Source organism: Coffea eugenioides, chromosome 7 (genome assembly GCF_003713205.1).
Source record: "Coffea eugenioides isolate CCC68of chromosome 7, Ceug_1.0, whole genome shotgun sequence".
Classification (NCBI taxonomy): domain Eukaryota; kingdom Viridiplantae; phylum Streptophyta; class Magnoliopsida; order Gentianales; family Rubiaceae; genus Coffea; species Coffea eugenioides.
The window spans coordinates 20,576,756-20,603,456 of NC_040041.1; the positions used below are offsets into that span (position 1 = coordinate 20,576,756).

The 26,701-nt window shown below is 36.4% G+C and overlaps 1 protein-coding gene across 2 annotated transcripts; it reads right to left on the reverse strand.

Annotated features, from left to right (window-relative positions):
* Positions 1-202: 202 nt before the first annotated feature.
* LOC113778012 (MAP3K epsilon protein kinase 1-like) lies at positions 203-26,633 on the reverse strand. 2 transcript variants are annotated; one of them, XM_027323258.1, is made up of 24 exons: positions 26,283-26,633; positions 25,754-25,888; positions 23,968-23,988; positions 23,502-23,575; positions 23,325-23,415; positions 23,164-23,247; positions 22,837-22,938; positions 21,504-21,635; positions 21,234-21,305; positions 20,516-20,619; positions 17,839-17,923; positions 17,302-17,703; positions 14,089-14,406; positions 13,961-14,005; positions 12,527-12,706; positions 12,330-12,413; positions 10,294-10,385; positions 10,134-10,217; positions 7,741-8,603; positions 4,562-4,950; positions 4,342-4,476; positions 2,453-2,859; positions 1,799-1,913; positions 203-681 (listed from the first exon to the last, which is right to left on the reverse strand). In XM_027323258.1, the coding sequence occupies exons 1-24, from the start codon at positions 26,340-26,342 to the stop codon at positions 505-507; spliced, it is 4,251 nt and encodes a 1,416-aa protein (XP_027179059.1). In that variant the 5' UTR covers positions 26,343-26,633; the 3' UTR covers positions 203-504. The 2 variants fall into 2 exon arrangements, with proteins under 2 accessions (XP_027179059.1, XP_027179058.1); XM_027323257.1 differs by having other exon boundaries at positions 4,562-4,956.
* Between the last annotated feature and the right edge of the window lie 68 nt (positions 26,634-26,701).

Genomic DNA, 26,701 nt, shown 5'->3' on the forward strand with positions numbered 1-26,701 from the left:
AATAAACGTTTATTAATAACAGGAAATATTTGATTGTGTATAGCCATATTCATTTATTCTGAAAATATTGGAGAGTTCGCTAAAAGTAGGATCCCAACCATCATATTGTCTAAATGCAGTACTAGACATTTAATACGAGGAAAGGACACTATTACACTATCACATGATAGTGTATTAGGTGGAACATTGTAAAACAGTGAAAAGCCAAGGAAAGAGATTAACTTACATTTACTCAAAGATGCCCATACACTAAATCAAAAGCTTTCTACAAGAGAGAGATGGTGGCTAATAAGCACCATTCTGAAACAGCTATTTAAAGATATTTAAAATAGAAAAACGAAAAAGGATACCTAGGACTTGTGTTTTAAGAAGCTCAACATGAGAATTTTGTAAAATAAATAAGCCAAAAAACAATGATTAAAAATTTGGGGCATATACTGGAATTAATTACACCCTGCACGCTATACAATGCACAGCATTAAGACAGTAGTCAAACACTTGAAATTACAAAACAGTATTGATATGAAGTGCTTTAAGCAGAGAAGTAGCCATCTGTTTCACTAAAACTTGTCCTCCAGAACTTTGCCCATCTCTACGTTCCTCGATTAAATTCTGAAGCTTGGATGGAAGATCATTCTCCACAATCAGTTGCTTTGGTCTAGGGTGGTGCTCATATACAGCCTCAGAAGAGAAAGCTCAGAGTGAGGACTGTGGCAAATATAAAGCAACACAGGTACAAAACCAAGTGATACCATTTAAGGCCAGGTTGCTATATATGTTACACAAGTCTTATGAGATACAACTAGATTGGTACAACATTTTAACATTTTAATTTACACACCAGATAGACCAAACTGTATCAGGATTTCAGAAAAATCTTCATTTCAGCAGACCAAAGATTGGCAGAGCAGAGGAATTTGATCAAAGTGCCAACATATTACAACCCATCATCTTTCTATTAATAGACAAAGTGAAAAGGTTGAAACACTATGATAGCCTCAATTGACATGAAATGGTGAATAAACTCCTCATCGCAACCAGATAGGTTTAGGAATTTCCATTCACTTCCAGGCAGGTATAAGTAAACAAGCATGAAAAGCTTTAAGCGAAAGACAGTAGAGGAAACTTTGAAAAAGACTTTGAAGGCACAGGCAAGACAGTCACCAGCGCCCATAGAAAATGGAAGAGATCTTCCAAAAGCCAATGCATGGACAGATAAATAATTTCAGCTTTTATAGAAATAAAATGACTGCAAAAGTTCATATCCACACACAGTAATTTACATTTAGTGAAAAAAGAATTTCCACAGATAAAAGGTAAAGCAGCAGCAAATTGACAAGGGTTAAAACTCAACAAATGCATGAGCAAATTTTTAGCTTGAAATGCTTTGCTTCACTCTTCCTATTTTAGGTTTTTCTTTGGAATATTTTGACTCCTCAACCTCTTATTCTCGTAAAATGCAGGCGATTAAATACTAGGAAGCCATTGAGGTCCCTTGCCCCATAAAATGACACGTTTGAGGTTGTAAAGAGATATTAAGAAATAAGTAGGTAATGCGATTCTTTTTATTCCAACATGGTATATCAATCTTTTTCCCTTTCCCTTCGGCAGCTGGCTTGAGTGGTATATCTTAGACTACTCAAAACTACAATATAAAAATTAGCAAGAAAGTTTTTGTGTCCAAAGAACACAGAGTCCTTGGTCAACAACATATTAAACAACTGCAAACAATATCAACTATTAACAAAAAATCACAGATAGCTCATAGCTGTGGCATAAGAATAGTCATATTACCAACCTTTATTAGCTTCAGCAGATTCAACCGGGCTATAGCATCCTGGTGGTGTAGCCTTAAAATCAGCAGCGGCGTCAAGCCATTAACAGCAAGAGTTGTATTTATTCGGGAAGATTTCCTGAATCAAAAACAAATCAGTGAAACTGATCCCAAAGGTCAAATTGCAATTGTAGCCAGATGGCACTAAGAGACACTTCATAACTCTATCAAAGGTGAAGCATTTTGACTCGATTATTTTAAAATATGATATTAAACCCATTTCAGCAGCAAATTTTTTAGATTATTTGCTCCTGTGTCATCCTAGAAGGACTTGGCACACATTATGGACAGGTTACTTGCAAAGAGAATATTTTCAACATTAACTGCTTGGTTAAGGCATACAAAATGTATAGTGAGGAAATGTCAACAGGTAATACTTTTACAGCGAAACCATTACAGAACCCATTTTATTTACAGGTCCTTGGAAAAATATGCTGATGTAGAGAATGTGGAAAACACCCTACTTCTCAACCACCATCAGCTAGTAAGAAAGCACGATCAGGAAACCTTTCGAAAACTTCTCAGAAACCAATCGAGAAAAACAATTAAGAGACAAAATAAGAGTTCATAATCACCAGTGAACATAGCATGCTAACAAATGAATTTGAAAACACGTACGTTATAATTTTCAAGAAAGGCTCCAGTATATGCAGAAAATGCTGTTCAGGACAGTTCTCGAAAAACTTGACCAGTTTCTGCACAGCATCCTTTTTTAGTAAAGCTTGTTCGACCTTCTTGCTGTCATTATCATGAGCCAAGCAAACAGCAATAGAATCCAATGCCGTGACAGACCAGAGCTCATCTTCTAGCAGGCTCAAGTACACATCCAACCCACCATGAGCCCGTAACTGTTCTCTTGAATTACGTGAAGCATGGGCCATATCGCAAAGCAGAGGCAAGGCATATTGTTTTAGTGGTGAATCAGACATGATAAATTGCATCAAATGTGGAATGATCCCATTTTCTGCTGCCTGTTCCTGTCTCCTCTTATTGATCTTACAGAGATTGAAGAGTGCATGGAGGACCTTCAATTCACAAAATCAGCGGTTAAGCGCCATATATGGCTGTCCAATGAACCTTACAAGCAGAATAACAAGTATGACTCGGCTGCATAGAAATCTTTTCCACTTAACTTCGAAACACCATATTTCACTGCATTCATAGTGATGTGCTGCCAACTTTTGTAAAAGAGGGAAGGGAAAAAAAAGATAGATAGATAGATATATATATATATATATATATATATATATAGAGAGAGAGAGAGAGAGAGGACACCAGAAATACTGGATATAATTTTATTAAGATCAACCGATGCAGGCATTCAATCTTAAGCACCAAAACTAGCTTAATCAGCACGTGGTGGTATTCAGGGGGTGTAAAGCCTTGCGGAAATACTGTGTTAGTTCAAAAGTTGGGCTCAGAGGCAGCTATTTGGTGTCTTCAAACATTGACTAATTGGAGAGAAATTTGATTACTGACAGTGTGCATGAAATAGAATTTCGGGAGTAGAACTAATAGAGGAAAAGAGGAAGAAGGGAAGAAAAGATTTAGACTCCTCAAACCTAAGAAAGGTACTTGATTGATACAATTATCCCTCATTACATAAGCTGTCTAAGGTCTAATAACTTAGCAGGCCTACCATTTGAAGCAACAAATGGTAAACCCTCTTTCATCCAGCTGTATTTCATACAAGATATGATCGATGACTCACACGCTCACATTCTCACATATTTGATGTGAAACCTCTAAAAAATGATTGTTTTGGGAGATGCTTTGAGAAAATAGTTCCTGTAGCAGTTTCCTAAGTATATGTGTCAGAGACAAAAAGTTGGTATGTTGGCATATTTGAAGTGTTCCAAAAACGTTCTTGAAACTAGCTCCATCAAATCGGAGCCTATATTTGCTAGCTAAACAGAATGTCCTGTTGATATGCATATCAAATTAGCGACAAAAAAGGCACTATTATTCACAATCATGAACAGATTTGCATGAATGCAAGTTAAGGAATCACACTACTACCAAACTTAACATGTGAAGCACCTAATCAAGGTTATTTCACCAAATCAATTAGTAGTAGTACTTTCACACAAATTAATGGTTTCAATTTTTTAAGTTTAATCTTGAGTCCAATAACATTCCCGCAAGTACACAAGCACAAAAGCACAAAAAAGCACGCACATACACACATCAAAAACAAAAAGGAAAGAAAACAAAGCACAGGCTAAGTATATCTTCCAGCAAGCAAACAATTTTGATGTACTATTATAAGTAACATGTACTAGGTCCACTGCAAATGTCAATAGTTTTCCAAATTAAAGATCCAACAGATTCAAGAATAGCCTACTATATACCCTATCAGTGCAAAGACCTCTGACTACTTCAATCCACTTAATGTTGCAAGTCCACAAGATAGGAACCATGCACTACTAGTTCAAAATTGTCCAGAACCTTGGTCCTCAACTCAGGAGCAACGACTGTTCCATTCATGCACAATGTAAAGAACTTACCTCGTGATGTATTTGAGAAACAAGAGGACCCTCTTTGAGATCAAGATTTGGAATCAAATATTTGATTGCATCTGCTCGCTGAAGTTGTTCTAAGCAGTGTGGATCCATTGATAGCTGATTGATGCACTTCAATAACTAAGTAATGCAAGAATAATAATATCAGATAAACAGATCCAGGTAGAAATCAAAATCCATGCCACCAATAAAAACATTCTTCTACCTTCACAAGAATAGGGGGCTCTATTTTATTGAACATCTGGAAGAGACGACTAAGCAAACTCTGGCTGCACATATGGGATTTCACAGTTGTGTCTGCCCGAGCAAACTCAAGAAGAAGATCTGCCACTTTTTCCAGATATTCCCTGGCAACATCAGCATTCCAAGGTGATACCATATGACAAAGCAACCCTGATGATGTAGCACTCCCTGGTCTAGCATTTAGAACCCCAGAGCCAGACAGAACCCCAGATGCAGTCTGAGATGCAAGTCCTGACGTAGAAGCCATTCCATCAATAGTTGCTGGTTGTCCAACCTTCTTGTTTGCTGATTTGTATGAATTTCTGGGTAATGAATCCAAGTTACTGTTATCCCTTTCACGCACAGGAACCTCTGTACCTAAGAGTCAAGCATCAGGAGAATAAAATGTGAATGCAATATCAAAAACAAAAATTGATGCCACTCACACGAAATACAATCATATAAAAAAAAGGGTAAAATACACTAAACTCCCTTGTGGTTTGGGTTATTGTCATAAAGCCTCCTCATTGTTTAAAAACTCCCAAAGAGCCCCCTCGTGGCTTGGACTAATTTGGCCAATGAACGGAAATCATCCACTTTGACGAAAAATATAAAATTCCTATATTAACCTTGTTTTCAAACTATACTAAAAGTTAGTTTGGGTTTTACTTAAAGATTTTAAAAACTTTCTTACTTCATTTAAGAAAAAAGTAAAATTCAGGGGTTAATTCAACAAATTCTAAAAACTTCTTGTCTTCTCCAACGGGATGATGTTCAGATTTCAGAACCCATAGCCTTTCTTTTTGTTCTATTTTTCCTTTTTCTGTTTTCCTTTCCCCTCCATTTTCTTCTCCTTTTCTTCCTTTCTTCAGTCCAGCAATTGTCACCTTGCCATCGCCACCATCGTCGCCATCACTATGATTACCGTGGTCATCACCTTCATCATCATCTTCAGCACTATTGGGTCTCAGATTTCATCTAAATTCATGAAATCTTGAATTGTCTAAGAAAAAAATTGAGGGGCCAAACTAAAATTTCAAAACATTCTTCATCTTCTCCGGTGATAAAGAAGTTTCATTATTTTTCTACCGCTGCCTCCACATCCATCATCGTCTTTGTGTGTTTACAAGCAGACTTTATGAGTCAAGGTGAAAATTTTCAAAGTTTCTCTCCTCCTCTGCCTATTATTATCATTTACAGATCTTGCGGCAGCGACGGTAGGGAGCAGCGCCGCCAGTAGCTACCACCAGTGGTGGAATTTAACAAAAATTACACACTCAAATCCAATTTCAGCTTAGATCATGATTATGATATCAGATTTGACCAAAAACAAGCAAACAGTAACAAATATAGGCATGAACAGTGATAAGCAAAACTATTAATTTCAGTCCAAAAACAAAGCAAACCCAACAAATTACTACATAAAAACAATCCTTTGGACCAATAAAATGGTTATATGACACCAATTACACACAAAAAGTCAGATATTTGCGTGGATTAAAAGAAAATTTGTGAGGCTGCCTTAATTCATATCTCAAATCCATCTGCGTGTCTGCCCGCCTTATGTATCAGTTGGTGACCACGATGGCAATGGTGATGGCATCAAATCTGGTTACCAAAGAATGGGCTAAGGGCAATTACTTAAGAGATTAAAGGTGTTGCTGCAAGGACAGTTCTATTGGAGAAGAAGCCAAAGTTTGACATGAACTTTCTTAAGAATCCCCTGGTGCTGCAACAGAAGATAAATATAAGGAGGACAAAGGGTAGTCACGGTGGTTGTGCTTGTGAGGGGCGTTGGTGTTTTGATGCATCTGCAGTCTCTGTTTTGATTGCGGGAGAGGAAAGAGATGAAACGAAAGAAAAGAAAAAAGGATAAAAGGCAACCTTCTGATTTTGGGAGAAGGAAAGCAAAAGAAAGTGAAAAAAAGAAAGAAAAGGAGGGTACAATTGGAAGAAGAAATCGGTTTTTATGCAGAAAAATCAATGTGATCAATCTTACTCACGTATTAGGCGAGTGTGACTCACTCTCCATTAATTTGGATGTTTTTCATCCAAATTCCAGATTAGTCCATAGTATAAGGAGGTTCAATGGGTGCTTTTAAATGATAGGGAGGTTTTTTGACCATCTCACAAACTACAAGGAGGTTTGCTGTATTTTACCCTAAAAAAAATGCTTCACAGAAAAGCTTTACAAATGTCAAATAATGGAGATCACAGTCAAATAAAAAAATAAAGAAAAACAAAGAAAGAAAACAGCAGAAGCTTTCCTTCAAAATGAAGCATTATGTAGTCAGTTAAAAACCAAAAGAAGATAAATCTCTCAAGCTGCTTTTTCCATTTTTTATAGCTTTTCTCTTTTGGGTTGACGGGTGCCTTGGGTCATGGGGCATACACAAGGTCCTGGAATGAAATTAATATGCTTGAGATCTTCATGCTTAGGAGCACCTCCAGAACATAAATTCACTGTAGCCAATCTTCCAAGAGCATTTAACCGTTTTCCTTGAAAATGAGATCATTGTAATAGATTTGACAGCACCAAAAAACAAATTCTAACTGGATTAGGGTATGGGAGTCCCACCAACACAGCCACTCTACTGCAATGTTAATCAGACATGTACGGCAGCGCAAGTAAGAGTCCATAGGTAACATAGCTAAAACTAATTGTTCATAGTTTCTGTCTATAGCTTAATATTCAAATTCTTCCCCTACAATCTGGTTTCGAATGTTTTCACCATAAGTGATTAAATACAATTAGAATTACTACTTTGGATTTCATGGAGTACAAGTTGAGAACAGCAATGCGGCAATGCGCCTTGCAATAATTACATCTACATTCAAATATGCAAAGTTCAATAAAATGTAAGATAAAAATTATAAGATCATATGCATGAACTAAAACGGCCAGTGCATATTCAGATTGCAGCTAGATGTAATAAATGAATGGCACTGCTTGACAAGGAATTTATAATAGTCCTCAATGATTATGTAAATATGTCTGATCACTAAAAATTGCCAAGGAAGGATAACATACAGCAACTTATCCAAGTAATTTCAGGTACTTTCCTTCTTGGATTTTCCCAACGAGAGAGCAGATTTTGGTACCAAGTTAATTTATTACTGTTAGTTTTCTTTTTCTTTTTTTTTAAAGACTAATTCCAGTACCTGCAAATTCAGCCATCAAAAACTCTAACCCGTTTGATTTTTTTTCATTGGATGCATGTAGAAGAGGTAGTATGCTTTCATGTTTCTCCAGCCCAGTCAGATGCCGTACGTACTCAAGCTGACCAGAAAAATGACGTGATGGTGGCTCCTTGTCCAGTAAACTTAGAAGTGGCCGAACATTCTCTTGCTGGGTAGCAGTTGCTGAAAAAATTCCATTTGGTGCACCCTCAGTCATTTTTGCTGGCCGATCCGTGGATGTTCTATTTGCCATACCAGCACCTCTCGGCTGCCTTGGATCAAATTCAATACAGGAAGGATCATTTTTCCATCGATCTGTACTCTCTTTTTCTCTCGAACTAGCAACAGGAAATTCTTTTGCTGCCACACTGACTACTTTGTCCAAAGGTGTTGAATCAGACAATTTTGAACTGCCTGAAGCTTCCAGTGTAGTGTTGCTTGACTGCGGTCTGTCAGTATCAAGAGTAAAGAATCTGGCATCCGGTGATTGTGAAACTGAAGCCCGTGCTGTTTCCTGTGTTCCAGCCGGCAAAATATGATCTAATGTTCCATGCTTAAGTTTAAAGTGATCAGGTTGATCAACCCCATAATGTGATACCTCACTCTGCAACAAGGAAGGATCCAACGAACCAGAACGTGGCCGTGGAGCCAAACCATCTGGTGGGAATCCACCACCACTAGCTATAGAAGCTAGACGAGTAGCCTCATTTAAACTATAAAGAGTGTTGATCAGCCTAAGTAATATACCATTTCTGGCAGCTATGCGACAGAAATCATTTCGAGGGGTTGAGCGTTGAAGCTTGAATACCTGCCACATGCCATCAATAGCTAGATGAACCATTTCCCTGGATTAGGATGTAACAGAAAGAAATAGAATTAATTAGTAACCGGTGTAATATTAAAACCAATGGTCTAATCAAAGTTGGTAATCCCAAGATTGGAAGTGAAGCATCAACTGTTCAAAAAGTCAATGGATCTCAAGGAATTCTTCTGAGTGCATTGAGAACATTAATCTACAAAGTCTAGTAAACATATTGATTCACTGCTTATATGCAGCTTTTCATATTACATAGTCACCTATCAATGTGTTATTTAATATTCTACTCGTTAGTTGTATCTGGAGTGAAATAGTTTTCTAGCTCAAACTTACATGTAATCAAAAAGTCCATTGGACTTATTTGTTAGCAAGGGATGTTGGTTATAGACCATCATCTTCATCAAATAGTCTTGTAAGAGGGTTCAAGATATGAATGCCAATCATTTAGCTATTTGCCAAATAATTGCTTTTTGATTTTTTCTGCTTATGCAACATCTACCTGCTTTACATGTATAATGTTTCCCTCAAACAGCCTAAATCATTGCATCCACATTAGCAGAAAAGAAAATTAACTTTATAAACCAGTCCCGGACTTACAAATTGTAGAATGTACTTTCTCACTGTAAATTACAATTTTCCTCATATGGCAAGCCATTTACAATTTCCGTAAATTAATAAAAAGATAAAAGCACTTTTTTCTTTTGGTACCAAAAGCTTTGAGATGCTGTCAATCTGCAAACACATTTTTAGGCATGTAAGCGCAGAATAACCAGCCAGTCCCAACTACAGAATGATAGAACTGGTCATTCATGGACAACTAAGGGCAATCAATACAATTTATTATACTAACTGTACATATGTATTTATTTGATCATGCACCAGTATCCTTTTATGAGTTCTTATTACTTCCCTGTACGCTAGTCATCAGATATTCTTTTTATCATATTTTATGTATTTGTTTGGTCAGATTTTTTATTCCAAAAAGAAACAGGGACTCTCATTGGATTCACATTCTACTAAATTTAATTTCCAGAATCCAAACAAAAACAAGGTCACTTAGTGAGAAAAAGGTGTTCATGGTATACTTATGAATGCCTGTCCAAGTCACCATCAGATTATCTTATCTTTATTTTATCCATCAGATTAACCCAATTATTATTATTCTCCAACAGGGCTTCTTGTTCCTTCAACTTACGTACTTCACTTTACTATGCAGAATAAACTGATTTCAATTGCCATAAACTGGTCTAGAGAAGCATATTCTCTGGCCATGCTTCCAGGATTCATAATAAAACTTATCCGTTAACAAAAACTTTCCGTAGATTAATGCCAGAATCCCTGGGAGCGTATCATGATAAAAAGAGAAAATCCAGTTCAGAAGGCTCCCATCACTGCAAGTCTCAAGTAGAGTCACAAACTATTCCTTGCAGGTAGAAAGGTTACCCTTTGAAGCAACCTTACCATTACCAGGCTCAACCTTATATTAATCAATGTCAAAGAAACTTGCTAAAGATGAAAATCACAGTGTTTGCTTTCTTACAGAAAACTAAGTACACACCTATATTTTGCATAATCCGCCTCCAGAAAGCCCACAAGAATTGGAATCCCACGGCAAGCAATAAACATTTGCAATGTCAAGGAGCTGCACAAAATAAAACGCTTAGATTTCATTCAAATTACCAAGTCACCAACAAAAGAAACAGCATGGAAAATTTTACCTGGACTGGCACAGTTGCTGCAGAAAATAAGCTGCTTCCATATGAACTTCCCGAGGACGATCAGGAACAGCAAAGCTCATTACAACAGGGATCTGTCAATATATTTCAACAGTAAATCCATGTTCAAATCAAAATTCAAGTCTCTAGACATCTCCAAGTAGATTGGAATAAATTTATCCCCCTCAAGACTTTGCTTTCCTCTCTTGATATCTTCAAAAAGAAGTAAATAGAAATTTTTAAATTCAATAATCAATAGGTTAGGATGTCATACAGCATGTATCTCTACAAGGGAGTGAAAAATGTTGAATATTATTCTGACTAGTGCTTATGTTCAGGCTAAACTGGTTAAGAGAGGCATTACAGTCAGTGACTATAGACTCGTGATGAAGAAGACGATTGTCAAGCAACTGAAAGAAGTGGTTGAGGAACCTGGCATCCACACGAGCATTTGTCAATCTATTAGACACTGTTTGACCCTGAGCCTAGTGAGAAAAAGAAATGGAGGAAGAAAGTAAATTTCTTCAAAATTCCAAAGTCCTGACCTTGTTTGGTTACGGAGCAATCTAGTAAAGGAAATTGATTTCCTAAAAAGTAAGTTTCCGTATGGTTTGCAGATCTTGAAAAGGAAATCCAAAAAAGAAAAAATCTTTGAAAGGTAGCATTTTTTGGGATGTTAAAGAGTGTGTGAGATATTATTTGGAATAATTAGTGTAGCATTTTTTGGGATGTTATGTATGTGAGACAAAAAGGTAGTTGAAAATATAAAAAGGTGGATTGGGAAATGTGTTTATGATGCAAGAGAGGTATTATCTGAAATAATTCAGCAATCCAAACACACTCTTTATTTCTTTTTTCTCTTTCAAATTAACAATTACTGGACATAACCAATTGAAATGAGTTGGCAAAATACTTTTCAAATTCTCAATTTCCCTACAAAAACCATTTTGACGACCTCATTCAAAACTTCACTACCGTACTTGCAAAGGTGAAAGAGAAAATAAATCCTACCACGTCAATTTTCTTTTTCTTAGTTTGGATTGTGCATAATCCAAAAGGAAAAGGAAAAGTGTTGAACAAAAAGATAACCACTTATTTGGCTTAATCAGCATCAATTCTCTTTTTTGAAAACTGAACCTTCTTAATTACAAATTTTTAGAAATGTTAATAAGTACATAAAAGTGATAATCTCTTACTTCAAATTGTTTTGAGGAAATATTAGTAATTGATAGTGTTGAATCTTTAAAATGTGAGATCACTCTAAAAGTTAAGAAAGTAATGTAGTAAAGAAAAACTCTTATGGGATTAACTACATGGACCTGAATGTTTGGGTCAAAACTGAAAATATCAAGGTTCTTCCTTCTTCATTGTTCCAGGCAGCAGTCTTAGCCTCTCTGCAGCAGCCACTGTTCTATTGAACTATGGTGGCCAATCTGGGTGGGAACAAGCCATTTGGAGCATTGATTCCCAGCCCCTAGCACCTGGGAACCAACCTTGTCTCTCTTCTTCTCTCTGTATCTTCGATTTTTCCTTTTTTTTTAATTTCTAGTTAGATTTTATGACCCGATTTACATTTCCAACACACCTTATAATCTGCATGTAACCCAAATTCTAATCACTTTCCACCATTTCCTCACATTTTAGTAAAGAAATCTAAAGAGGGAAAAACAACAATTTCCTTCAAATCCTTTCCTTGAGAGTTTCTTCCACAACCAAACGTGAGAAAACTTTTTGCAGGGATATGTTTCCTTTTACTCACTGGTTTCCTGGAAGCAAACAGAGACTTACAAAAACCACCAGTTTAACAGTATCAGTTTCGCAAATAGCTACAGGTCTATATATGCTACCAGCCACTCAAAGGAAGATAAAATTTCAATGTAAAGAGTATAAAATCCACTGATTTATGAGGCCCGTGAAATCTGTTTCAGGCCATTTCATTGCAGTCATTATTGCATCAGTAAGTATTATACAATACTAGTTTACTAAAGTTGATTATTCTTAAAGTAAAACATGTTACAGGGAACAGTATAAGTACTTACAAGACCCACAAGACAAGCATTCTCCTGAAAGTCACTGTTATCTTTGATTATCTGGTTTAGAAGTTGCAGCACGGAACATATTACCTGAAATTGCAAGTCAAAAGATACTTTACAACATCTCATGATTTATCTTCTGAAAGAGAGTGTATTGTAAAACATATAGCACAGAATTATAGAAAAAAAGAAAAAGAACGTACGCGAGTTCTTGGAACTTCAAGTAACTCTATCAGAGGAAGTAAACCATGCTGAGTTACAAAGACAATTTTCTGCTCAGGCCTTTGGTGAAAGAAAGCAGTCAACTTCTGACAAGCAGCTACAACATCATCTTCTGGTTCCTCTGGCCTCAATGACAACACTAACCTGCTGAACTCTACAGCCTACAGAGAGAAGCAACCAAATAAGCTGCCGCCTTTATCACACTCCAATTTTTTTGGGTATAGTGGCAGGTGGTGGGGAGATTGACAGATAAATACCAAATTTAAGTCAACCTAAACTATTCAAATGCAACATGCATAAATAAAAATCTCAATAAAGAACAAGTCACTAGAGTAGCTTCACAGGCATTTAAACCTTTTTTTCGTTTTTTCTTTTTTTGGTTTCCTTTTTCTTTCCAATGGAAGTGGTAACAAGTAACAAAAGAGGACACCACGATTACGTTTTCATTCAAGTAGGTACAGCAGAACGGGGTAGACATTCCAGAAATTCATATTACGAGATAACAAGCAGAGACAGAGTCAAGGCAGGAATTGGAGGTCAACAAGAGAATTACACCCCCAAAATAATTCAAAAAAAAAAAACTCAAACAGCATATTGTTAATTGCTACAATTAGAAGTCTATGTCCATAGGTCTTTAAGAAGTCCTAGAATTGATCGACTAATTTCTTGACCCCCAACATCATCACAAACTCAGAATCTGAAAAATATCCAAAAGAAATTCCAATAACAATTTCAGACCACAAGCATTTATCGCCGTAGAAAAGAAACAGTTTGCAATTATAATTGAAATAGAATCCTTGGGCCCTAAAGAATTCAACATCATAGATTTAATTTTAAGATACAAAAACAAGCTTTATATAACAAACTGTTCTCATATTTGAGAATTCAATAGTTTGACCTTGAACCCAATTAGCATTTCTTGTTAAAAGGAAATCTTATTCTTTCTTTTCTCATTAGCTTATTAAATTGTTCCACTTGTCACTGGCAAAAATTGGACCTATTGGTCAAACATATCAAAGTTGACCAACCTGATATTAAGTAGCACTACGTTTAAATCTGACGACACCATACCCAAGTGCCCCAGATTTAACATAAATGTAGTCACTGGTTCACTGATATAGGTGAGAAATTGGCAGTAGGGCAAATAGGCTTTTAAGAATCAATTTCACATATCTGCCAACTGATCTCACTATTTTTACCAACTTCTTTCACAATTGGTAAAACAGATTGTTTTATAATCAATTTCAGACATCCACCAGCTGATAACACAATTTTCCAACCAACTTCTTTCCCATAACAACGGAAATTATGCAATGGCAGTACCATATAGATCCTAATGAGTTCAGAATCAGCCAGAAACACTAAAAACAGAAGACATTAAGCACAGATTAGTAGGACAAGTAATTTTATAGTACCTGAAGGTGAAAAAGATTTTCTGCTGGCAACTTATCATCAAAACCCTGGCATGCAAATTAACGAGAAACAAGTGCTTCAGGAACAGGTACTAAAACATCCAGGCAAATACATGATAGCTAAATCATACCAAACCATCCATGTCAATAGGATCGTCTTTGAGAACACCCATCATCAGACGAAGCAGATCACCACCATTTGCCTGCCCAGTTTCATTCTCCATTTTTTGCGCAATGGTAGCTCGTAATTTTGTTGCTAGATCATTCTTGCCAGAGTCAACATTAGTTTGATTTACATTTGATGAAGATGCAGATGTTGAGGCTTCAGCCGAACGATCCCCAAGATTCCTTTCAAGTGGATGAAACAAATCATCCAAGGAGGCGTCTCCAGGAGTGTCACTAAATCTACTCAGCTCATTTTGACTGGAGATTACTGAAGCCTTGACAGCCTTCAAAGTGATCATATACCAAAAAGTGCACGAGAAATTGTGTTAAATTCTCAACTTTTAGTTTCCAGATAACATGACCATTCACATAGAGCAAAGAAGAGCAAGTGGCAACGGTGAAATACAACATACAGGTAGAAAAAATAGAATCTAATAGACATTTCCAGCGTCAAGTCACAGGACAGTGTAAATTCACATCACTGAATGATCAATTTTACCAGTACATAATTTAAATTTTTGTCAAGTATTTCAAGGATGGCAAACCTCAATAGTTTCTTTACAGTTAATTATTCACACCAGATGGATGGACATCCAATGACAACATGAAAGAATAATGCATAGACAGAGGCCAACATATCCAAGCAGCATTCCATTGAAATGCCTGCAGTCTGGATCCATTTTCTTCCTGGTAAGACTAAAGCCGGAGCTAAATTGATGTTTACCTAAAATTCTTTACACTCGAGACCCTCCCTCCAGTTATCTTCCATTATGATAAACTAAAATAGTAGTATCATAAACAACACATGAATACTACTAAAATAGTAGTATCATAAACAACACATGAATGCGCCAACTATGGACTTATTAACAACACCTTTTAGGATAGTGTATTATTATATGCAAACCACTCAGAATCCAAGATCATTTGGATAACCCACATGCAAAAAGTATTATGTGCACCGGGAACACAAAAAAAAAATGATTGGAATTTGGCGAGAAAAATCACCTTGTAATATTAGTTGAGCTTTTATCTATGCTGGCTATTCGCTACCTTCAGGCACTCTTTGAAAATCCACTAGCACCTTTTCCAACTTTTCTTATATCTACCCCCACTCCACTTCACACTCACTGCGCTAAAAAGGGGGGGGGGGTTCCAATTCCAGACATATACCACACTTTAAACATCTACCTCCTTGAACCCTCCACCACCACTAGCATGTTATCATAGGCAGCTAATCACATTAGAAGTCCAAGAATGTTTAACAAACCTTTGTTTGCACAAGTTCCTCAGAACTAAAGAAAGAAATTAAGAGTCTTGAAGTTTAACTTGGGATTCCCAAACTTCAGCATCCATGTTGCCCTCTATTCTATTTGCGAAATTTTAAGCCAATTGTTAGCATACTTGATCCTGATTTTGGTTGTTATGAGAAGGATAGGAATGGAGCCTGTCGTAATGGGTTTCAGTGTTTTGCAGTAATTGTGGGAGGAACCCCAGGGCTAACAAGGTCAAACATTACTCAGAATTAAAGCAGTAACACAAAATTCGTTCAACGGAGTCTGATATTTCAGAAATTAGATACAAGGTCTCTGACTTGTTGAACAGAGTCTGATACTTAAACAATTAGATCCAAGGCCCTGACTTATTGATAAACTGATGACAGAAACACACACTTGAGAATTTTAGCAGTGGATAGAACCTATAGATGTATACACACATGTAAATGAGGCCCAAAAGGTCAACAACAATTTGCTTTATGGAAAAATTAAGTGTCCAATGGTATCCCTTAAGTCTGCAGTAACACTTCCTCCCAAGGAAAAGGCAGAGGTAGATGACAAAAGAATTTGAACCATGTAATTTATAAGGGTCTGTTTGATAACATAAAAAAGTGCTGAATCTGAATTTTTTCAGACATTCAGATGTTTTGAGTGTTTGATAAATGAAAATCTATTTGCTGAACTTGTTAAGCAGTGCTGAACCTGTGTGTACCTGTGTGTATTTTTTTCAGCACAAGAATCCTAACTAAATGCTTAATTCTGATAAGAATCAATAGAATTACTTCAACTACCTTATCTTATCTACCAAATCTACCCTGGTTTGTTAATTATGTTCAAAATTTTTATCTAATTAAACAACATAATATTCTCTATCTAACGATTTTTAGTTTCTCTTTTCTCCTTTTTAATGACTTTCGCATCTTCTCCATATTCCTCATATAATATATTTCATCTTTTATATTAATTTGATTTAAAAATAAATATTGTCATTTTCATACCAAACAATTTTAAACTACTTAAATCATAGATTCTATTTCTTTTTTGAATGAAAGGATATAAGGGCAAAATTATCAAATTAAACTTATTAAGCATTCAGTTATAAATATTTATCAAACAGTATAAATAGATTTAGCATTAAAATTCAGACATTCATATATTTTTTTCAGTGCTTAAAATTCAGCAAATTAATTATTTCAGTATTCAGATTTCAGAATTCAGAATTCAGAATTCAGATTCAGTTTTATCAAACGGAACCTAAGAGAAATTTTTCTGTATAGCAAAACAAGAAAGATCCACATGTGAGAAGTTGCCGATCTTGCAGTCACACTAGGGAAGCTTTTTCATAGTGCCAAAACCTTACAAAATGAACTATCGATTGGTGCTGAAACCTACCTAATTTGGAGGCACAATCACAGCATGTCATATTTTCTTATAGTTTCCTGTTAAGATCAAACTTACGAGGGAGATTGCCTGAAATTTTCTCATCTCTAGACACAACCACATATCTAAAAGCTGTTAATCGAGTTAATGTGTAAACAAGAAGAGAAAGCAAGAAAAATAGCCAGCCACTTCCGATGACAAATTAGCCGGTCTCTGCAGAAGGCAACATTTGAACTCCTTTCTATTAGTTCAATTTTTTTCCCCTTTTGTTAGGGGCTGGCTACGGGTGATGTGGGTTAAAATAGAACTCCTATTCCAGGATGGAGAAATAACTTTTGCTTCTCCAGTAATATCTTCTCTCCATTCTTCCGGTAAAAAGTAATTAATGATATGTGCCTCCTTAATACCTTAGCTCATACAACAAAAAGATGACAATGATGTTCGTATATCCCAACAAAAGCGCAAAAAAATGTATTTACTCTACAAGTATGGAGACACAAACAGCAGCTGGATCAGCTTTACCTTGCGTGAATTAGAATCCTGGCTCTTTACTCCAAATGCAAATGAATCATGCCTGCCATTTACACTATTTTCGATATCCTCAAGCTTTTCAGACACTACACCTTTTGTTTTTAATTCAGAAGATTCCCGCTCACCATTCATGAGCACTTTGTCCTGCACAGCCGGATAGGATGGCTGATGCTCACTCAAATTAGGAGCAGTCTCATCACCTGCAGCATGTCTACTTGAGTGGCTCCCAATGGACTTCTTTTCATGGATAGCCAAGGTAGGGACTTGATCTGATACAGCTTCATCTTCAGCACTATCTGCTCTGTCCTCAAAAAGATTACCACCAGATCCATCTTTGTCTGATGATGTACAAACCTCAGCAGCTTCTGATGATAGCAACTCCTTTCTAGACCCCTAAAGACCATCAAGTTTCATCAAATAGGATATATCTAAGTTTACCTGATTATACCATATGTTTTCAGAGCATTATGAGTAACTGAAAAGAAGAATTCGTGCACCTAAAAGTTCAGTTATATTAAAAAATTTTACTTTCTCAGCTGAAACGTCTTCAACATTGCTCTGATCATCTCCATTTGATATTTCCTCATTATCTGAATCATCTTCCTCTATATTTCTGAAAGGAAATGCACATAGAATAATGAAATGAAACAACACCAGAAAAAAACAAAAGATGATGAGTACAGCGTGAATGCAAAAGCAAATCAGATAAGTTGTATCCAAACAAAAGTGGCAAAAAATTAATAAGGCATATTACAGAGAATCAAAAGCATATCTTTTGTCAGCCTGACATTTAAAGCTAAGCTAAAACATCCCGATCTAATCGGTGTACAGCTTTCAAATCAGAAGAAAAACTAACCAATTCTAGTTTCCTCAACTCATGAAGCACATGAAGACACGCTTATGACCCACCTCTAATTGATTAGTTTTTCTTACCTCACCACTTCATGCGCAATTAAAAGAAAATTTTGTCGTACTATAGAAACCCTTAACATAAACTATTTAGTGGTCTTACAAATAATTTTTCAACAATGCTGAAAGTAAATTTTTCTCCATATACATCCATCCAGCTTTGTTTTGTAAACCACCATATATTTAGAAATTTTAAGTCTTTATGTCTCTGTATATTTTGCTGGGGAAATCCTTATCTTTTAACATCATTTAGTTGTGGTTGTCTACCTATTAATGTAAAATGGCGTTAAAATCTTAAAACAGTAAATATATTTGCCAAATCAGAACTAAAATGAAGCTCAAATGGAACCTCAATTTTTTGCAAGACTTTGGTTACCTGCACAGGGACCTACTTGTGCATTATTTCAGATTTTCTGATATACAGCAAAATTTGTGCTCCATGTAAGCAACTTACTTATAATGCATTTCATCTTAATAAGAATCATAGAGAAAAGTTTTGGGTAGATCTCCAACCAATTGGAGTCAGATTTACCCAAGTATTACTTGGACAAAAATAACAAGGTAGCAGCAAAAAAAAAAGCACAAAACAAAAAAACAACAGAAAAAAGAGCAAGAAATCGTTTCATATGGACAATACCAAGACGCTAAAGAAAAAAAACCCTTTAAATTTATCTACAGAAAATATAAGTTGAAGTTCCATCCTGGTGGTCCATACTGATGTCCAGAACATAGACAAACTTTATATCAAAGGGCACATAACACCGACCTCCCACAAGGTTTAATATGATTACAAGAGCTCCCTTCTTCTTTTAGGTTAAGTAATTTTCTTCATGTTACACAAACATCCACAACATGTTAATCACAGCAAAAGGTTCATTTTGTAATTTCAGAGATGTTAGCAAAGAGATCAGTGGTGATGATAACTACTAATTATGGGTTAAAAAAATCTAAAAAGGCTGACAGTGGAGGTTAATGTAATATATAAAACAAGAAGGAAGGTCCTACTAGAAAACTTTAGGTAAGGTTATGGGAGCTGTACACCTGCAAAATTAACCAAAAAGCAGTAGGTATTACAGAATTTGTACAATTATTGACATGAATAGGTAGCTTACGCCGGTGATTGATGCAAAACTAGAGCTATGTTCTCATTGAACTATATCCCTCAAAGCTAGAAAGATTTTCCACATAATCACCTCCTACTATGTCATAATCTAACCAAAGTGTAGTCTCTTCCAATCTAAAAAGGGCATCCTGCCATTTCTCTTTCTATGCTGAAGTTTAACAACAGTAAAAGCATATCATAATGTATTTCACACCAAATGCACCAGATTTAAAGAGTTTAGTGTTCACTGTGACATTCAGTCATTAACAGATATGAGTTGTGACTAAGGGGGCCGGACTAACAGTGACAGATAGTAATGAAGTTCATATGTAACCAGAACATGCATTTTTGGGTAAGTACTAGAGTATCATCCTCAGAAGTTTATGTAAACTCACACACAGAGATAAGACAAGAAAAGTACAAGCTCATATGAGCCCAAAAAAAATGGGCATATAAGTTCATACATGACTAAGCAACTAAAAAAATCACAGATAACTAATATCCATACACAAAATTTCTTATTCATCAAACTCATACACAAAAGTTTGTGGTGACATTAAGGCATGTCACCACAAACTCATTCACCCAGTATAGTGGTCGCTATCCAACTGTATTGTGTCAATGTCCTCGTCTGAGTGTGTCATATCATTTAATGACACTAACACTACAACATGTTCACCGAAAAGAAGTTTTGAGTTCCTAAACAGTTATTCTCAGCTTAAACACAGTCATGTGCTTACCTCAACGGGGTATTGTTGGTCTTACCTCTAGCAGCCTAAAATAATACAAGACTGCTGTTTCTCATTAATTGTATGAATTTTTTTATATAGCAAAACAAAAATGGCTGATAATAACATGTAACCTCCTTGTCTCCATAAGGGGAATGGAGTAGCAAGGTTGATGTGACCATGAGCAAATTCTGATTTAATAATTGAAGCTCCAGATTGTTTCGAAAAACTAAATATAAGTCTTGCACAAACCCTTAATAAATGACCATATAGCAAAAGAGGACTAGAATCCAATACAGATGATCTGCAATAATACAGATCTTAGGCCTCATTTATGAAATTTAAAAGCCAAGAAAGAAATAGAGGTTAAATAAAAGCAAGTTATATTTTATGCAGGAATGCCTGCTGGGCGTAGGCAGTGACCATTGAACAGATTGAGACAAGGGAAAACAATTCAAATATCTACCTTATTGTTCCACTATGACGAAGCGATGATTGTAAAGCACGCCTTGAATTTTGTATCCAAGGGTGTGAAAGTAATGTCTTGGCATCAGGCCTTTGTCTAGCATCCTGACAGATGATCCTTAATGTCAGAGGCAGGGATTCGTCATAAGATTGCATAATAACAAAAATTCACTCTTCTGAGGTAGCTCACAGGTGCAAACTTTCTTTCCGTTCAACGCGTTAAACAATTGTAAGAAACTTCTTAAATCATATGGACCACAGCTACAAGTTTCCTCTGATTAATTTCTCCAAACCATGTGGGTGGGAATCAAGAAATACAATAAATAAATAAAGTGCCACAAACCAAGACAGAATAAGGCACTACATAAGCAAGCCACCTCTTGTCACCAAATTCTACCACTGAGTCACGTGGTGGAATCAGAAATTAGGCTCCAACTTGCCTCCTTTTGATGGTTCGTACTATAATTGCCAATCTTTTCCCTATGTACTAAACACAGTTTTACATGCTTTAACAGGGATGCACTCCTTCACTACATTAATTATTTTGACACCTAGCCTTTAATAACAAAGCACAAGCAACTAGTAGCATTGAAAATCATTGAAGCATGTTATATAGACATTTTAAAAAAAATTTCAACCTTTAGTGTCAAACCAGTTGTTGATAGGAAAATTCAAAAGTAGCAAGGGCAATGGGTAAAACTGTTGTTCTTACATCTCACCTTCTTAAAGCATTGCTGCAGAAAATCTGTAATAGCAGGAGATAAGCTATCTGGTATAGGAGGATGGTCATCCTGAAAAAGGTGAGAAATAAAATCAACATAAAAAATTTCCGGAGAAAAACTTACAGTTTTTACTTGGTCATATTAATTAGTAAGCAATACCACTGAACCCAAAATTGGCAAAGGACTAAAACCTGTTCTACAGAGTCAAAGCATTGCTTTCTCATTGTCAGAGCAACAAATAACTACAGAGATAAGACAAAGCTTAACCTGCACAATTCGAAAGAGAGCAGGCATCGGCTGGAGATCATAATATGGGGGTACACATGTGAGAAGCTCAATAACAGTGCATCCAACACTCCAAATGTCTGATGCAGCACAAACTCCAGACATTTCAATGACCTGAAAAATTTTATTATGAAGATTTCAATCCCCAGTCTAGATATAACTATCACAACTTCGGACAGCATAAATTCATTACCCTGGTTAAGTTACATACTTCAAAATCCATCACATCAAAAAAGCATCTATTGCTTAAAAAGCACACCTGTCGTTTGGACTTTATATGCTCTCGAAAACTTCTAACACCCCCTAATGTCCCCGAGAAACTTCTCCTACCCCTTATGCCCTTGCACTCCTCAAGCTTCATACCATCAAAGAATCATTTCATACTTCACTCAGTGCATCCTTGTAAGAACACAGAAGGCCCATTTCAGACCTTTCTCTTTATATTTATCAGATTTGCTCCTTTCACCACACAACATTAAAGTTCTCAAGGAGATTTTTATTAATCTGCTGCACAAATTCTAGCTTCCTGCCAATATCTAGCACGCAGCACAAAGCAGATCTAAAACATGATAGATCATTGAGTGATGAAGAAAATTTCCCATACCCGAAAGGATAGGAAAATAAGACTACATTGTTGGAAACTGAGGAGTCATGGGTAATATAACCATTTAATGTTGCTTGCACGATATATCATCAGGTGTACATCAAGTCAGAAGAAAATAACTACGCCCACGTTATTTATTTACAATTACATTAATAATTAGAAATGGCAAATGGTCAAGAGAGTTAGGTTTTAAACAGGATCACAAAAATAACGGCACAATACTGTGAGCAACCAATTTGTAGATAGATTAGTTCGGTTGACTTAAAATGGACCTTGGCAAGCCACAGGTGCCATGCTAGATATGCTGATGGATGCCCAACAACCCATATCACATCATTTTGTTCACAAAATAAGCTTTTCTTGTTCATCCTCAGACTCACAAACGCTAAATAGTAACCAGTGGCCACCAAAATTCTGGGGAAATTCCAACGGGCGGGGGTGGCTGGCCATTTGAGCTTTAGGAGTAATTTTAGAGAGAGAGAGAGAGAGGAATAAGAAGAAAGAGTGCATAAAAGAAAAAATTAAAAGGATAAAAAGAAACACGGAGCCTGGGGCCCAATGGGTACCCAGAATAGCACACACCCACCAACTGGTAAGCGATGAGCCAACAAAGGGTTGATCACCAAGGCCAAAAAGCACACACCATGAAACTAGAAAACACTAATGTGAAGAACAAAAAGAAGATAAGCCAAAAATTGAGCTAGGAAGTACCTCAGGAGCCATCCAGTATGGAGTCCCAACAACTGAATGTGTATTAACATCAGCCTCTGTTAGTTTTGTTGCAACTCCAAAGTCTGCAAGTTTGACAAGACCCTAAAAGCACAAGATCATTTAAGCATTCTACCAAGACAGGTTAAATCCTACAAAGACAACTACCACAGAGTTTCTTAAGACAAAAAGAGAAATACAAAACGATCCAGTGACTGTGTCCCAAAATAAGATAAACATCCCATCTATAGCCAGAGATAGAAATGAACACAAGAGGTGTGCAAGCAAGAGATGCAACAGCAGAGAAATGCCGAAACACAGCCATAGTACCTCTTTGGTTGTCAATATATTTGCACCCTTGATGTCCCGATGAATTACACCCTGTTCATGTAGATACACTAATCCTTCCAAAACCTAGCAAATGAATGAGCCGAGTGTAATAACTGAAACCGTAGTAAAAGAAGGTTTTAAGTATAAACTCTCTTTCAAACCTGAGATATGTAAACAGCAACCAAAGACTCTGGAAAGGGTCCAAATTTATTGGGCTTGATTATGTTGGCAAGTGAACCATTCTCCACATATCTTTGCCAAAAAGGGTAAAAAAGGTCAAAAGCATTTATCTACAATAGCCTAAAAATACAGTGAGAAAATTCCTTAAGCATACTCACTCAAGAATAATATGGAGATGAGTCTTTGTCTTCAAAGATCCCAAGTACTTTACAATATTTTTGTGATTCAAGTTCTGTAAAGTTAAAGCAAAAAACTGTGAAACTCCACTCATATGATAGACATAGATGTGGGAAGCAGCTTGAAAGCAGATAACAATGCAGTGGAGCAGGCTATTTTATTGGAGAATCCACTGAATGATTTTCCGTATTGTTGCCTGATGTGGTTTTAAAACGTTTTGTATTTGCCTGCTTTAAAACATTGTTGCCAGGACATCTTCTGATAATATATGGAAAGATGGCACTTTCATAACTTGCAGCAGGGAAGATTGTCAGTCAACCAAAATGCTTATGTGTAACAAACACAAAAGACAAGCAAGGTGTTATTTTATCATTCGGCATCTAATTACTTTGACAAAATACTTGTGTGTGCACATATTTCACAAGAAGCTGAAGAAGTAAATTTTACCTTAAGCAAATCAATCTCTTGCTGCAACATCGACAAATCGAACCAATAATATCACCCAAAAAGCAAAGAAAAGATTAGTGAGTCGAATACGAAAAAAATACTCTATCAACAATTGAAATACGAAAACACAAAAGTAGCATTTCTAGAAAATCCCCCTACGCCACCCAATTTCTGCTAGTACATATATGCATGGAATATGAAGCAACTAATGCGAGCCTTGAAATTCTTTTCCCAATCATAACCTCGGAAAACAGATCTTTCACCTGTTATGAGTAGTTCTTTTGTTCCTCTACTCATTAGTGCTTTTTTACAAAAGCAGATTCATTGGGACCTGGCATAGGGTGTGCACCTCATAAAAATATGTACATAGTACATATAGAGCATGGGCTCTTTATACATCAATCTCGCTGCCTACAATAGAATCTGAAGACAAGCACTCATAAGCTATAAACTTTCCTAAAACATGCACAACTCCTATTTCCTATTTTAAATAGGAAAGGAAGGTAGCTATATAACTTCCTTTAACAGTGACAAGTTCAACTCATAACCTAACACAAAACTAAAAAGACTCGATGAGACGATTTTGAATTTTCCGGCAATCAAGTAAATGACCAAATTATCCCTCCAGACCTAAATTTCTAGAAAGTACTAAATCTCAATGGACTTAAGCAAAGGTGAAGAACTTCTTATCCCTCCAAATGAACTAAAGCAAAGTGACTAATAAAGGCACTCAATGGATGTATTCTTGCTGCAAATCACACTGCTAGAGCTCCTTGTCGACTGCATCAGTTTAGTTAGGCAAAGCATGCCTTTCCAATCGCAATAATACTCAGAAAAATTTTGGGGGAAGAGAGAGAGAGAGAGAGAAGCAACTTAGCTTATTCAAACTCGCATCCCGTGTCATGGGGAATGAAATTCACAGAGCAACTTAATTACGCAAACAAAGTCACCAAAAAACCCACAGATTAAAAGTGCACGGTAATACAACTACGACTACTGTGAGTTTAGAGAAAGGAGTCAATGAGGAAAATTTCTGGAAATTGTTAGACCGACATACAAGCAATAAGGACAATACAACTTGAAAGTAGCAATAAAAGCAAAGATAAAAAGTATCAGTTGCTTTGTAGAAGGTGCACGCCTTAAGTGCCTTCACCTTAGGCCAACAGGAAAGAGGCATGCTTGATCTTCACACTTCATGGTTGTGAGGCACAAGCCTTTGACTCACTCCAAATTCTGCAACTAGAGCATGCCTATGTACCTATAACAACTATGCTTATGGCCGACCATTTACAACCATCAACGAATAGTAAACTGTACAGGTTTGGCCTACATCATACTGGGAAAAATTGTTAAAAGGGTGTGCTTTGCTTATTTCATATGGAGCCATGGAGGGCATCATAGTTCTTCACCTTTTATTCTAAATGGCATTTCTGCTGATTCTTGTGCAACGTGTGGACATTTTTTTTGGACATTTAGCAGTGTAATATAATAGGTAAAAAAATTCAGGTGAAATGCCCTTTAAAGACTCTGCCTCTTTAATCTTTAGGCACCCAGACCTGCCTTTTTTGCTAATTCTGCCAATTATATTTCTAGTCATCCATCTAATCCTCCTTAATTTATGCTGCCCAAATTCATGGATCAGTTTATTTATCCCCTTTTCCTCTACCCTTCCTTTTTTTCCTTTTTTGTGATTAACCGTACAAAACAAACTATCTTTTACGCAAGAGCAGTCAAAAAAAAACACAAACAAAAGAAACAGAGAATGAGGGGCAGTAATTAAGTATACCATGATAATATTCAGGTCTTCTTGAGCAATATTCTCCAGAGAGACTTGCTTAATAGCAACAAAGTCTCCATTCTCCAAGTCCAAGCCTTTGTATACTCGCCCATATGCTCCTTTTCCAATCTCATCGCCGAGCATCTTCACCAAGCAGAATTCAACGCATAAACAAATGAATGCAACACAAAAATGAAACCTACATTGGCTTCCACATTGATTCTTGCCAGAAAATTTGCTAAAATCCAAAACCCAACTGCTCAAAAACTTTAAACTGTTAAACCAAACACCTCCCCCCCCCCCAACACGCGCGCACACACACACACACAAAGAAGTGCAATGTGATTAACTTATCAATAAAACTGATTGCGCATTGATCAATTTGATCAATAAAATCCCGAGCACCGACTGAATCATGAAACCCAATATTCTCCAAACAAAGATCATCTAACAGTTTCAGTAAGAATTTTCTCCAAAAAAGCAAAATTGGGATCATGAAAGTAAACAAAAAGGGTGTGGGAATTCAAAGAATTCTTACATATTTGTTGTCAAGTGTCTTGGACTTGTGAAAAGCAGGAGTTGTTGATTGCCTAGACATCTTCACAGCTTTGCTTGTTGATCAATCACCACAGAAATCTAGGATGTCTTCATTTCTCCAGCAGCATGAAATGAAGACAACCGCTGGAATGGAGAAAAAAAAACCCAGAAAACCTAGACCCTAATGCAATTGTGGGGTTTTGGGGAACCAAATCTTAGTGACAATTGGAGCAAAAGGGAAAGCAAAAAGGTCCCTTTCTCATGGAGAAACTATGGATATGAATCAGACGCCAGCCAATGAGAGGGGTGAAAAGGAAAATGCATAATTTTCCCGAATCGGGGAAACCATGGAGCAGAAGTCCAGGTCTGAAAGTTTATGGAAAGTTTTCTTTCTTTGCCTTTTGGGTCGTTGCATTGGGA

Excerpts from the sequence above, each read along its gene's own strand:
- LOC113778012 (XM_027323257.1), bottom strand. The coding sequence starts at position 26,342 with ATGTCTAGGCAATCAACAACTCCTGCTTTTCACAAGTCCAAGACACTT. Across the intron at positions 23,248-23,324 it reads TTGCTGTTTACATATCTCAG|GTTTTGGAAGGATTAGTGTA; the intron begins GTTTGAAAGAGA and ends TTCATTTGCTAG. Across the intron at positions 14,407-17,301 it reads AGGATTCTAATTCACGCAAG|GCTGTCAAGGCTTCAGTAAT; the intron begins GTAAAGCTGATC and ends ATCACTTTGAAG.